At 34.4% G+C, this 13,087-nt stretch overlaps 1 protein-coding gene and 1 pseudogene across 1 annotated transcript; one reads left to right on the top strand and one right to left on the bottom strand.

Annotated features, from left to right (window-relative positions):
* The first annotated feature begins 4,400 nt into the window (after nt 1-4,400).
* LOC105113385 (GTP-binding protein At2g22870-like) lies at nt 4,401-7,367 on the top strand (annotated as a pseudogene).
* Nucleotides 7,368-8,689: 1,322 nt separating this feature from the next.
* LOC105113384 (uncharacterized) lies at nt 8,690-9,861 on the bottom strand. The gene has a single exon (XM_011009541.1). The coding sequence runs from the start codon at nt 9,735-9,737 to the stop codon at nt 9,144-9,146; it is 594 nt and encodes a 197-aa protein (XP_011007843.1). The 5' UTR covers nt 9,738-9,861; the 3' UTR covers nt 8,690-9,143.
* Nucleotides 9,862-13,087: the final 3,226 nt, after the last annotated feature.

Below are 13,087 nucleotides of genomic sequence, written 5' to 3'. Positions count from 1 at the left end.
TACTCTCCTCATCCATACCCCTTGACATGCACAAGATATAGCTGCTACAAACTCTGCTTTAGTAGTAAATAAAGTAACCACCAGTTGTTTTTTTGAAGACCAAGAAACAGCTCCTTAACTAAGTAAAAACATATAACCAGAAATACTTTTCCTGTCATCCACATCTCCTACATAATCACTGTCTGTATATGCTAGCAACTCTTTGTTACCTTCCTTTTGATAAAACATTTCTAAATTCACCTTACCTTTCAAGCATCTAAGCACTCTTTTTGCAGCTTATAAGTGTATCTGAGTTGGATTTGCCATAAATCTACTAATAAGACATATAATATACATCAAATCTGGCCTTGTTGCAGTTAAATACATAAGACTTCCAACCAATTGTTTATACACAGTAGCATTTATTTTGGCTCCTTCTTCATCCTTCATTAATTTAACGCCAAGAACAATGAGATTTTTCACACTATTACTTTTTTCCATCCCAAATCTCTCCAAAACATCTTTTGCATATTTCTTTTGACTAATATAAATTCCATTAGAATTTTGAGGAACCTCCACATCAAGAAAATATTTCATCTTGCCCAAATCAATCATACCAAATTCAAGTTTCATAGAATTCTTGAATTTAACAAATAAACTTTCAGTATTACTAGTAAAAATTAAATCATCAACATATAAACTAACAATCAAAATTGTACCTTCATTTCCTGTTTTTATAAATAAAGTGTGTTAACAGTTGCATCGCTCAAATCCTCCTTTGACAAAGTATGTTTCAATTCGGTTATACCATGTACGAGGGGCTTGTTTAAGGCCATATAATGCCTTTTTTAATCTGTACACCTTGTGTTTTTCACTTTTCTTCTCATAACCTTGTGATTGCTCAACAAACACTACTTTATTTAATTTGCCATATAGAAAGGTATTTTTAACATCAAGCTGATACACATTTCAGCCATGTCGAGTTGTTGAAGCAATCACCATTTAAATTATATCTCATCTAGTAACTAGTGTAAATACTTCAATATAATCAATACCATGTTGTTGTGCATACATTTTCACCACCAACCTAGCTTTACATTTGTCAACTTCATCATTTTCATTGAGTTTAGTCTTGAAGATCCATTTTACTCCAATTTTTCTTCATCCCTTTAGCAAATCTGTTAGCTCCCAAGTTTTATTTCTTTCAATTGCGTCTATTTCCATTTTCATTGCAATTCTCCATTTGAAAAACTTCACTACTTCTTCAAAAGTGACTGGATGAGTGAGTGAGGTGAATAAAAGCAAGTTTTGCTCAGCTTTTTCTTCTGTAAATTCTCCTCCACTCACGTAATCTTCCATCCAGAATGGCACTCTTCTGCTTCTGCTTGCTGGTGAGTCTTCTATAGGGGAATTGTGCAAGTTATCTGGTGAACCATCTATGCTTCTCCTTGCTGTTTCAGCTTCTGTTGAGTGAGCTGTAAGTGAACGTGAATTTTCTCTAACAAGATTGCATGAAGATGAGCTAGCTTCTGCACTAGCTTCTGTATTACATAAAGGTAAGCCAACTTCTGTTTCTTCTTCATCTTCATTTTGATCACGTTCACTCTCTTCTTCATACATGTCTCCCCACTCAAGAGTATCAGATACTGATACTTCATTATTCCCTTGCCAATTCCAGCACTCATTCTCATCAAAGACCACGTCTCTGCTTGTTACTATCTTCCCAGATATTGGATTATAAAGTCTATATGCTTTATACTCTTCACTCATCCCCAGCAGCACACATTAAAAACTGTTATCATCCAACTTCTTTCTCAAATTATCTGGCACATGAACGTGCCCAATACATCAAAAGACCCGAAAATAATTCATATTTGGTTTAACACCGCTCCAAGCTTTTTCAGGAGTCATCTTTTTTACTGCCAAAGTAGGACTTTGATTAAGCACATGTGTTGTCCAGTTTACAGCTTCTGGCCAGAATTTCTATGGAACCTGTTTCTCCGACAGCATGCTTCTGATCATGTTCATGATGGTCCTATTCTTGCGTTCAGCCACTCCATTTTGTTAGGGAGTGTAAGCTGTAGTGAGTTGTCTGCTAATACCATGATCTTTGTAAGCTGCAGTGAGTTGTCTGCTAATACCATGATCTTTGTAAAAATTATTGACCTCAAAGGATGTAAACTCCCCACCTCTATCTGTACACAGACAGCAAATGAAAGTTCCTGCTTCTTTCTCAACAATGTTTTTATAATTCTTAAAAATAGTGAATGCTTGAGATTTTTCATCAAGGAAGTATATCCACGCCTTACTGCTATAGTCATCAATAAAGCTTATGAAATACCTAGTCTTGCTATTTGAAACAGGTGTGATAGGACCGCATATATCAGCATGAATTAGTTGCAGCCTTTGAGATGCTTTCCATAGACTTCTCTTTGGAATTGCCTCCCTATGTTGCTTGCCCACCATGCAATCGGTGCAGATTTTTGATGAATCTTTTAACTATGGTAATCCTCTGACCATTTGTTTATGCTGCAATATTCTTAGACCCTTATAACTTAAGTGTCCATATCTGCAGTGCCAAAGATGAGTATTGTCTTCAATGGTTGTTTGAAAACAATTGGTAGTCTTCGGTGCAATTGTTGCATGCAACATAAACATTATGTTTGCAGACATTGTTGTTTGCACGATAAATCCCCTCTCTGGATGATAGAGTTTACAAACTCCATGTTTGATGAAGACAACTACTCCTCGTTCTTGCATTTGTCCAATGCTCAACAGATTATTCCTCAATTCAGGTATATAAAAGACATCTGTGATTACCTGAATAATTCCAGCAAGTTGCAACCGTATGGTACCCTTTCCCAGCACAACCATTTTTGAATCATTCCCTAGCTTTACAGATTGCTAAAAGTCTTCATCAAGATCAGAAAACCACTGCTTGTGTGCACACATATGATTGTTGCACCCTGAGTCAAGAAACCAGACATCTTCTCGTCCTGATTGATTATGCTCCACATATGACATCAACATCAACTCTTCTTTCTTCTCAAGCTCTGCATAATTTGCTTCCTTCTCCCATTTCGGACATTCATACTGAAAATGTCCTAATTGATGACATTTATAACACTCTATTAAGGCTTTGTTAAAGACTGGATTGATTTTTCCTCTGCCTCTTCCCTGAAATGCTCCACGTCCTTGACTGCCTCTTCTTCCACCAAATCTGTTATCATATGTAACTTTCAATGCCTGCTCATCTCTTTGGTGTCCATTCATCCTTTGCTCATGTACAAGTAAACTACTCTGTAATTCATCAATGGTTAATGTGTCTAGATTGTTGGATTCTTCAAGAACACACCACATAATCAAACCTTGAAGTCATTGATCTCCATATCTTTTCAATGATCACGACTTGTTGTATATTTTCACCATGAATCTTCATCTTGTTGGCTATGATGAGTGTTCGGGCAAAATATGCATCAACACTCTCCCCTTCTTTCATCTGTAGAATTTCAAATTCTTTCCTAAGAGCCTGAAGCTGTATTCGTTTCACTCTTGTAGATCCCTGGTATTTCTGCTTCATGGAATCCCAGATATGCTTGGCCGTGTCTCTATTGAGAATTGTTTTCATAACAGTCCGATCAATAGCTTGAAACAAGTAGTTTTTAACTTTCAAGTCTTTCAGCTTTTGATCTACAATAGATTGTCGTTGTGCTTCAGTTATTTCAACTCCTTCATTTGCAATAGAAACACCATTCTCCACCAAGCTCCAGTATTCTTTTGAGCGAAGAAAGTTTTCCATAAGCATGGACCAATGATCATAATAACCATCGAACTTAGGAATTGCAGGTTGAACTTGGAATGTGTTCATCAATCCAGACAGAGATGAAAGCAGTGTTTGGTGGATTGGATTTAGCATGGAATTTCGGATTTAGACGGTGCAAATGGAAATGGATTCTGAGCTTCTGGTCAAATGCTTGTAGATTCTCAAAGGAGAGCCATTAATTTCCCAGGTCTTGGCTCTGTTACATCGCCAATGGACTGTTTCTGTTCAGTAGACTTATCGTCAGGGTACCGTTATGCATCTTTATCTGTTTTGTTGTGAAATAGTAATTAAAAACTATAGAAAACTATTGAGTATTTTAGTTCCCCTTCACATGGTTTAGTTTCTCTTCTTAGTCAGGATATCATTGGGGGTAGCTATACATCGACTATGTCATAAATAACAGTAAAAAAAGAAAGCAATAAAAGGTATGATTATCAAATTTGATTCGAAAATAAATTTAGAAAAAGGTAAAAGAATAATAGAGATGGAATAATGAGATTTTGATAAATAACAGTGAGAGACCAAATTGAGATAAAATTGAGAATAGAGGGACGAAAGGTTCCATAAGCGAAACATCCTGATAATGTGGAAACAGGTTAGAAACGGCAGCAGCTACACTACACAAAAATGAAATGCTACTGCTTCGAAACCGCCTAATCACTCTGTCATAACCTCCCTCTCTAACTCTACACACAAGAAACCCACTTCCATCAACCTTCTCTTTCCATTACTCGACCCGAAAATTTCCTAACCCGAGCCCCACCCCGACCCGCCATTTATCTGCTTCAAAAACGTCGAAACCACCACCCCCTCCCCGATGTGGCCCGGTTAGTCCGTACAGTTCTCTTTGTGCCGCCAGGTGCAAACACGGATGGAGTGACAGAGGAGATGGTTTTGCCTGGCTCGAATATTGTTGTGGGACCATATGCGGGTCATGCCCATATCAAGGAAGTTGAGTATGTTAAGAGTGGGGGGGCGGCTAAGTACTGTCCGAGAGACGAGCTACCCGAGTTTGCAATTTTGGGTCGGTCCAACGTGGGGAAGTCTTCACTTATCAATGCTTTTGTCAGAAAGAAAGAAGCTTCTCTCACTTCTAAGAACCCAGGTTGCATGCTTTAATTATATTTAAATTAAATTAAATGTTAGATGATTTTAGTTTTGGAGTGTGAATTATTATGGGTTTTGATTTAAAAAAAATATATATTATTCAATGCAGGGAAGATTCAGTTGATAAATCATTTTTGGTGAATAAAAGATGGTACATTGTGGATTTGCCTGGTTATGGGTAAGCAACTCGTGTTTCTGATATCTCTCTCTGTTTTATTATTATTATTATTATTATTTTATTTTCAATGTTTTTTTGTGGAATAAACTGATGCTAGGGATTTTTGCTTCGAAAGTTTTAATTTTTTGTGAAAGAATGCTTGCTAGGCTGCATTTTCTTTATTTTAATAAATGGGATTGCTTATGGTTCTGTTTTGATATGCAATTAATTATTGATCTTCGTCGGGGATTAGTAGAATAGTGTGCTGGATTTGTCTTGAGATTAAGGGAAAATTTCCCTGCTTTGTGAGATTGCCAACTGATCTAGCTCGGGAGATGAGTGAAGGTTTTGCTTTTAGGTAAGGTTCTTCGGTTGAGCGGTAGTTCTCTCCATTTTGTCCGAAAGAGGAAAGGTAGGAAAATTATGTTGACATTTCGAGTGTATGCCCGCAAATTTGAGGTGCTTCTATGTTTTGCAGTGATTCTGTGAAGGGAACAATTTTGTTTTTCCAGTCTATGCCATTTGGATTGATTTGTATATTTGTTCTTTTTATATCAATTAGTAATATTTTTGTGATGGAAAGTTTTGTGTTCGACAAAACTGGCAGATTCCAATATCGTTTTCCGCAATCTAATTCTGGGAACATTACTGAACAATGGTCTGATATGTATAGCTTCAATGGCTTGATGATAAATTAGAGTGCTTGTGATGGTCTATTTCTAGAACTGGAGTTACAAATTTTGAGTTTATAGTGGATGGGTCATATGCAAATTTCTTAGTTTGCCAACCCTGATGGCTTTGACAATGAACAGGCAGCATAGATTTATAAATTCTTCTACCAACCATTGACTGATGGGTGCATCCTTAACTTTCTTTTTTTCATCTCAAACATAGGTACTAAACTCTCATTTATTATGCTTTTTTTTACTCGCCTGTTATTTCTTTTAACAGTTTGAGGTAGTTCTTGACTTCAAGTGTACATGCAGTATAGGGCAAGTGCTGGTACTGAAAGAAACTTGGGTTGGGGCTGCTTGTCTTACTCTTTTTCCATGCTACTTTTGTCTTTCAAAATGAGATTTTTGGTTTTGTTAACAACTCTTACTGAATTCCTAATAGTATATATGTACTTATTTGTCTTGGGTTAAAGCTGATGAGAATACCGTGCACTTATCTTAATGGGATTGTGGAAGCTGCATTTGTTCATTCTTCATGCATTTGTTTTTTCTTTTGGTGGTTTCTCTTCATGATTTATATGAGGACTTAGAAAAACTAATTCCAGACAAAGATAAAGGCCATCCACTTGTGTTCTCGTAATGGGCCACTGTGGATGTTAGATTGTAGTAGAAGATAACCACAGTTTTAGCAAGGCAACAAACTGTTCTACGGGAGCTTTCCCAGCTTGTGCATTCTTAACCCATCATTTCTTTTTGAACTCATGTGCAGATGCTCTGCTTTAGTCAACGATAACTAATTAATTGTTCATGTTTTCATCATAATGTCAAAGAATTGAACGACTACCCTTAATTATCTTGTTTGTTTTCACCAACAACTGTCTTGGAAATTAGTATTTTTAATGTGTGGTTGAATTAGTGCTTAATAACCACTCTGTTTTCAGGTTTGCGAAAGCCCCAGATTCTGCTCCAATGGATTGGTCCTCCTTTACAAAAGGGTACTTTTTGAACAGAGAAGCTCTGGTAGCTGTCTTACTTCTCATTGATGCTAGTGTCCTGCCTCAAAAGATTGACTTGGATTGTGCTAACTGGCTTTCCCAATTGAATTTTGAAAGCATTTCCTGCCTTCTCTCTCTTTCTACTCTGCCAAACAACTGTACCTCTTCAAGTACGAGTTCCTGTTGCTGCCTCTCTTTGTTTTCGGTGATTGCTTGTGGGTTTTATGGTGGGATTTTTCTACTAATTTTAGGGGTGACATTGAGCGAGGTATGTTACTGTTGAGAATATGTTTTTTTTATTCTTTTTATTTTGAAAATATAAAAATTCATTCAAAAGTTATATAATAAAAATAGATTTATTTTTATTTTTATATTTATGTTTTTATATACCCTTTGCATATATATCCGCTAAATGAAAGCAACCCTATAGTTGAACCATGGAGGCGGCTTCTCTCCATCATTTCTTTCATTTTGAAATGCTTAGTAATGGTCAAATGACGAAATATCAGGGAGTATTTTGAATTTACTTTTTTTTTTTTTTATGTGTTCTGGTATATATTTGATTTGTTGTTGGTATATATGAACAGAAAAAACTGCACAATGATTCAAGGTTTACCTAAGAAGATTCAGGAAGAAATAGAAGTAATTAGCAAAGGAAAAGATTGTTCCTTGGAAATAACTTGCAAGACCAATTGCATGGTGATCCGAAAGTTGATGAGTGCCTAAATGGAGGAAATTACCAAAGGACACTTAATATTGCTGCTTTTACTTGCGGTATTTTAAAAAACCACAAGTAAAAACTACAGGATTTGACATAAAATTGTCAAAATGGGCAGGCATAAATTCCAAACAAGAAAGAGAAGAGATTAAAAAAGAAGAAGAAGAAACCAAAGTTTTTTATCCTATTTTCCCAGAAGCATAGCTTTAAAACCAGCATCATCAAATCCCAGAATCAGAAGTTCAAACCAGCTTTTGTGTTCTGTCGAGGTGCCAGGATCACACAAAATCAACACCCAACATGACAGTGTCCCTCTGAGATTCAGTAGAGCATACTCTTGGACAATTTGACCCTATTCTTGACACAGATATTTGCATCTTTCTCTTATGTCTTCGGGGCATCCAATTAGGTCAAGTTCATTTCATAATGTAGTTGTGGTTTTCTCTCGTATTTGAATAGACCGTGAAATATTAGTTTCTAATCTGGTAGAATAGACCTCCCACCATGTGAGTACATCACCACCAATTGGCAGCCTAACAAGAGTAATCATTTGAAGATCTACGCAGAACTGCTTAATTAGCACTAAAATAAACCTTAATTATTTTAGCCATATTTCTAATTTTTGAAGGTCTAATTCACCATTACATAATAAATTCAATACACGCTTCCATCTTTGTTTTGTTTCAAGACACTGGACCATGTCTTCTTTTTGCCAATTTTAGGATTGAATTCAACTAATTCTAGGGTCATTGACCTTCAACCTTAGATAAAATAACTTTTTCGGATTCACTTTTAAGCTCTTGAATCAATTATCGAATGACAATTATGCTAATAATACAATTAAGCAATAATTATGAAATAAAAATAGATAATACAAGAATTTTTAACATGGTAAAACCTAAGGATGGGAAGACATCCACTACCATATGTATGAATACATAATTCATTAACTTTAAGAAAAGATTACAAACTTGAATCCAGATCAAAACCACTTATAGCTTGTTTGGTAATAGCCACTCATCCAAATAATTCACTATATATTCTTGTCCTTTTGTGTTTTTTTTTCTCACTATACATATATTTTTTATTATAAAAATAAAAAAATCGAACTTGAGATCGCTAGCTTAGGATCATAAAAGAGGACGATGTCAGTTAAACTACAGTTTATTCTAGACATTTAATTTCACACAAGTAATCATACTGTACCAAAGCTTTTCTGGCATATGAACTGGAGAAATTATACCATATATTACATGATTTGCATACAAATTAAGCACTTGATCAAGTGCATAAACTTTCTTTCTAATGTAATTAGCCACGCACGTACATTGAAATACAATATCAGAAAATTATTAAAACGAATCAACATTCTTATACATTGATTGATTCACTTTGTTATACACAAATGACTACCTAGTTATACATGGTCCAGGGCTTCCGTGATTGATGATTATTCTGGTGTTTAAGAAGCTGAATGGCTAGGACTCAACCGACACCATATATATTTTCCTAATTACAACGCAAAGAACTTGGGTTTTAAACAGCATCTCTGTGCAGCTTCAGCAAAAACGAAATGATTCCCTAAAAGAAAAACGAAAAGAGGAAATGGGGTATGAGAGCTGCTTCAATCTAGCTAGAAGAAATTGTGCTAACAGTACTGGAAGTAAAATATGTCATGGGGATGTAACATCTAAAGCACGGTGCCTTGCTCAAGACTGGAAAGAGTTCCTGGGCTCAGAAGAGGATAGGAACACCAAGCATGATAAGATGGTGACACATTCAATTCGAGGGAACTTGATACAGACATTATACTTTCTGGCATCCTCTCGGGTTTTGCATCCAATGATTCATACATTAGCTCCTGGTACAAGCTGGCAGACAATGGGGTTTGTGCAGGCGAAGGAAGGAGCTGTAAGGGTACTGTTGCGATCTCTCTGTCTCTACCAAATAATGTTGGTGTAAGGAGATCAAGTGGAGGAGGTGCCACGCTTTGTAGCCTTGACTGCGGCTCTGGCTCTGGCTCTTTCTTGGGCGCACCAGTGAGCTTCTGAACAAGGTCTCGGAAGTTTATAGGATCCACCTTGTAAACTCTTGGTGGGGTTGGTGGCAATGGTGCTATTGGTTTCTTCCATGGTTTCATCTGGGTTTTCCGGATTGAATGAAGTGATGAATGGTAAGATTGTGGCATTTTCAAGCCCTTTGTTTCTTCTGAGAATTGCTTCGAGTACATTGATGATGATGTCAAAGAAGAAGAAGAAGAAGAAGAAGAATTATATGTTTCCATAGTGAGAAACAAGCTTGGCTGGAACTATTTTTGGTGTGCTCGTGCGGGCTTTAATTTTGAGAAGATGAGGAATGAGAATTGATCAAAGGAAGACGTCTACTTTATACAAAGATTTGTACAACGAAATCTGTGGATGAGACAGAAATGGAAACTACTTATTGCTGAAGCTATACGTTTATTTAAACCGTATTTGGTTTTAGAAAATATATTTTTAATCTAAATATAATTACCACGTAGACAAACAAATATGTAAGAATAAATTAATTAATAAACTAACAAATAAATAAAACTATATATCTATGTTATAGCCGACGCCTATGTGAGTGCTGACATCGACTATATGGTCCGATGCTGAATTCTTGAATCTTTTTATTTTATTCATTAAAATACTTCCCACCGTAATTGCCTTCATTCGTCCTTTGAATATTTTTTGAAAAAAAATCGATATTCATTCATTATTTGTTCTTATGAAACATAAAATAATTTATTTTTTCATGATTGAATTATAACCAAGTTTTTTCAACATTCTTCATCAAAAACTTGAATTAGTTTCACTCATATCCAACCCTATATAAATACATTTTGAAAAAACAATTATGCCCGCCGACCATGTAAAGTAATTAGGTAAAGTAATTAATTAATCAACATATTGTGCAAGAAGCTGAAGAAAACATTATTTAAAAAAAAATAAAGAAGAAGAGGCAGAATTGTTGTTATAAGAAACGAATAATTCGCCAGCCATGGAAGAACATGTACATGAGACGAGGTCCCAAATTGCTAAGGTGGAGGCTAGCCGCCTCGGACCCATTTTCTACTCTTACATAATCAAGCACGTCACTCTCCTGGCATTTGTTCAGAATCCTTTGCTAAATTAAAGTACTCAACAATTTATTTATTATTATATGTGTAATCCATCCAATCTCATGATTATGATAGTAAATTTATTCTACAAATACACACACACTCATTAACTTTATGCATTATTGAAAGAATAAGAGAAGTGGGAGCATTAATATGTTTGTGTTAGCTAATTTTCTTGCTTTTAATTTGTAGAATCAAGGCAGTGAGAAAAGAACTCCCAGCTAGTAAGTGTGAAGAAGTTCGAAGGGATGGAATGTCCAATAAAATGTCTGGCAACGAATTCTAATTTAGAACGCTATGAATTCTTAGTGGTGACCCAATAAAGATATTTTATTTTTCTTTGAGGTTAGTCCTACTGTTACATTACAGGATTATGCATGTCAAAGTTTTTCTCCAGCAAGCAAGGTTCACACAGCATTCAATTGATGGTATTTTAATTTCGCTGCACTATCCATGTACTAATAAGATTTATTTCTCCCTAAACTCTCACCCTCTTAGGATTTGTTTGGGAGCTTGGTGTGTTTAAAATTGTGTTTTATCTTAATTGTAATTTTAAAAATACCTAGTTAATTAATATATACTATAATTTTACGTAGATCCTGGTTATGAAAAAATAACAATTTATAATTTTTTGTAAACTTATATTTTAAAAACCTACCTTTCAATTGTAATCGCAAAAATTATTTGTAATTTGTGGCTCATAGACAAATGTAAGAATGGAGTGGAGTCTACCGAACTTATTTGAACAATCAGGAATTTTTATGTAGTTTAAGGCCTACTATAAATATATATTATGTAGTCCTATTTTAATATAGTGAAAATAAAAATTTCTTGTTCATATGAATACAAATATAATTGTCCAACTATATTAAATCTTGTGTTCTTTCTGGTTCTCTTTTAATACAATATTTATTAGTAATTGTTGTATTTTTTTCACGACACTGTTATAATGCTAAAAACACACTTAGTTACCATGAATCTACACCAGTGCCAATTGTGGCAAGCTAAAGATCAATGGCTTGAATTTATGCTTGCACGATCATGCTTTCCTTTGCTTACCATGAAAGTTGGGAGAGTAGCGAGGAAAATATTTGAAGCAACAAGTTTTCAGATCTAAACCGATGTTAAAACTAAACTACAGTGGCCTGTCTCTATCTCCAAGTCGCAGCCGTCCTAAGTTTTTATAGAATCTTGTAAAATTGGCTGTAAGCAATTGCGTCAAAAAAGTAATTTATTGAAGTACCATCGTCTTCAGATTTCAATCAAACTCAATAATGCATGACCTTTCTTTTCTTTTCTTCACTTGTACATATTTTCAATGGGTAATCCTGCTGCAATTTTCATATGCAACCCACATTACTCAATAATGCGTTTAAATTGTGCTTGCTTGATAATTTAAAATAAAAAAAAAAACTTAGCTGGAGGTACAAAGAGCGAAAAATAAAACAAATTTATTTATGTAATAGTTTTAAAGTAAATTTCTATAATTTTTAAAAAAAATATGCATATATAAGTTTTTTTATCTCAATTATCTTCACTGTTTTTATTTTCACTATTTATGTCTTGAAATAATGATCAAATCAAATGCTCTGGTTCTAAATCTCACTATCTATGTTTTTATTTTTACTATTTATATCTTGAAACAATGGATATCCATATTAATTAAAAAAATATATAATCAAGCTCATAATAAAAAGAAGTATACCAATGGATAATATTGTTAAGTGTGGAAACATGGCTTTCAATCTGAAATCTCAAAGATGAAAGGCTAACAAGAGCAGATTATCGAACAATCATTTGCCATACAATTCCACTGTATATTTAATTTGGCCAATTTGTTTTTAATTAAACATAAAATTAACCTTGACATATTGAACTTGATTTGGGATTTTTGTTTTTCTAACCGTTGGAGTCAAGATCAGGAAGATCGATTCTAAGCACTATTAAGGTTGAACCACACACATAAAAATTAATATTTTGACGTGGATGGCTAATTACATCAGCCATCATGCTTTTTCCTTGGAAGCTATAAGTTAATATGACATATCGTCCTTCTATTAATTATGGATATGTATTAGCAAATGTGTCCGCACGTTGTTGGGGGTCATTTAGATAATTTATTTAGAATTATCAATAAATTATGAAAAAACCCAAATTGATCTAAATTTAATTACAAAAAAAAACATATTGATGATATTTATACGAATAAATTACTCAAATACTATTTTTGAGTTTGTGACTCTATTTGCTTTTATTTAAATGTTCCGTGATATAAAATCTTACCTATTCATACATTTTCTTCAAACTTTTTATAGTTGATGGTTCGTGTGAATGCATTGAATCTCTCTCTCTCAATCGAACTACATATTTAATATAAAGAGAAGTCTATATATTATTTGAGGAGGTTTCTATAATTAATATAAAAGACTTTAAATATTAAGAAAATATAGAATTAGAAAATAAGGGATGTAGTTAAAAGATTAAGGATC

This window comes from Populus euphratica, unplaced genomic scaffold (assembly GCF_000495115.2).
Source record: "Populus euphratica unplaced genomic scaffold, PopEup_1.0 scaffold416.1, whole genome shotgun sequence".
NCBI lineage: Eukaryota > Viridiplantae > Streptophyta > Magnoliopsida > Malpighiales > Salicaceae > Populus > Populus euphratica.
Note: the sequence above shows the minus strand (reverse complement) of the source record. Positions and strands in the feature narration are given on the sequence as shown.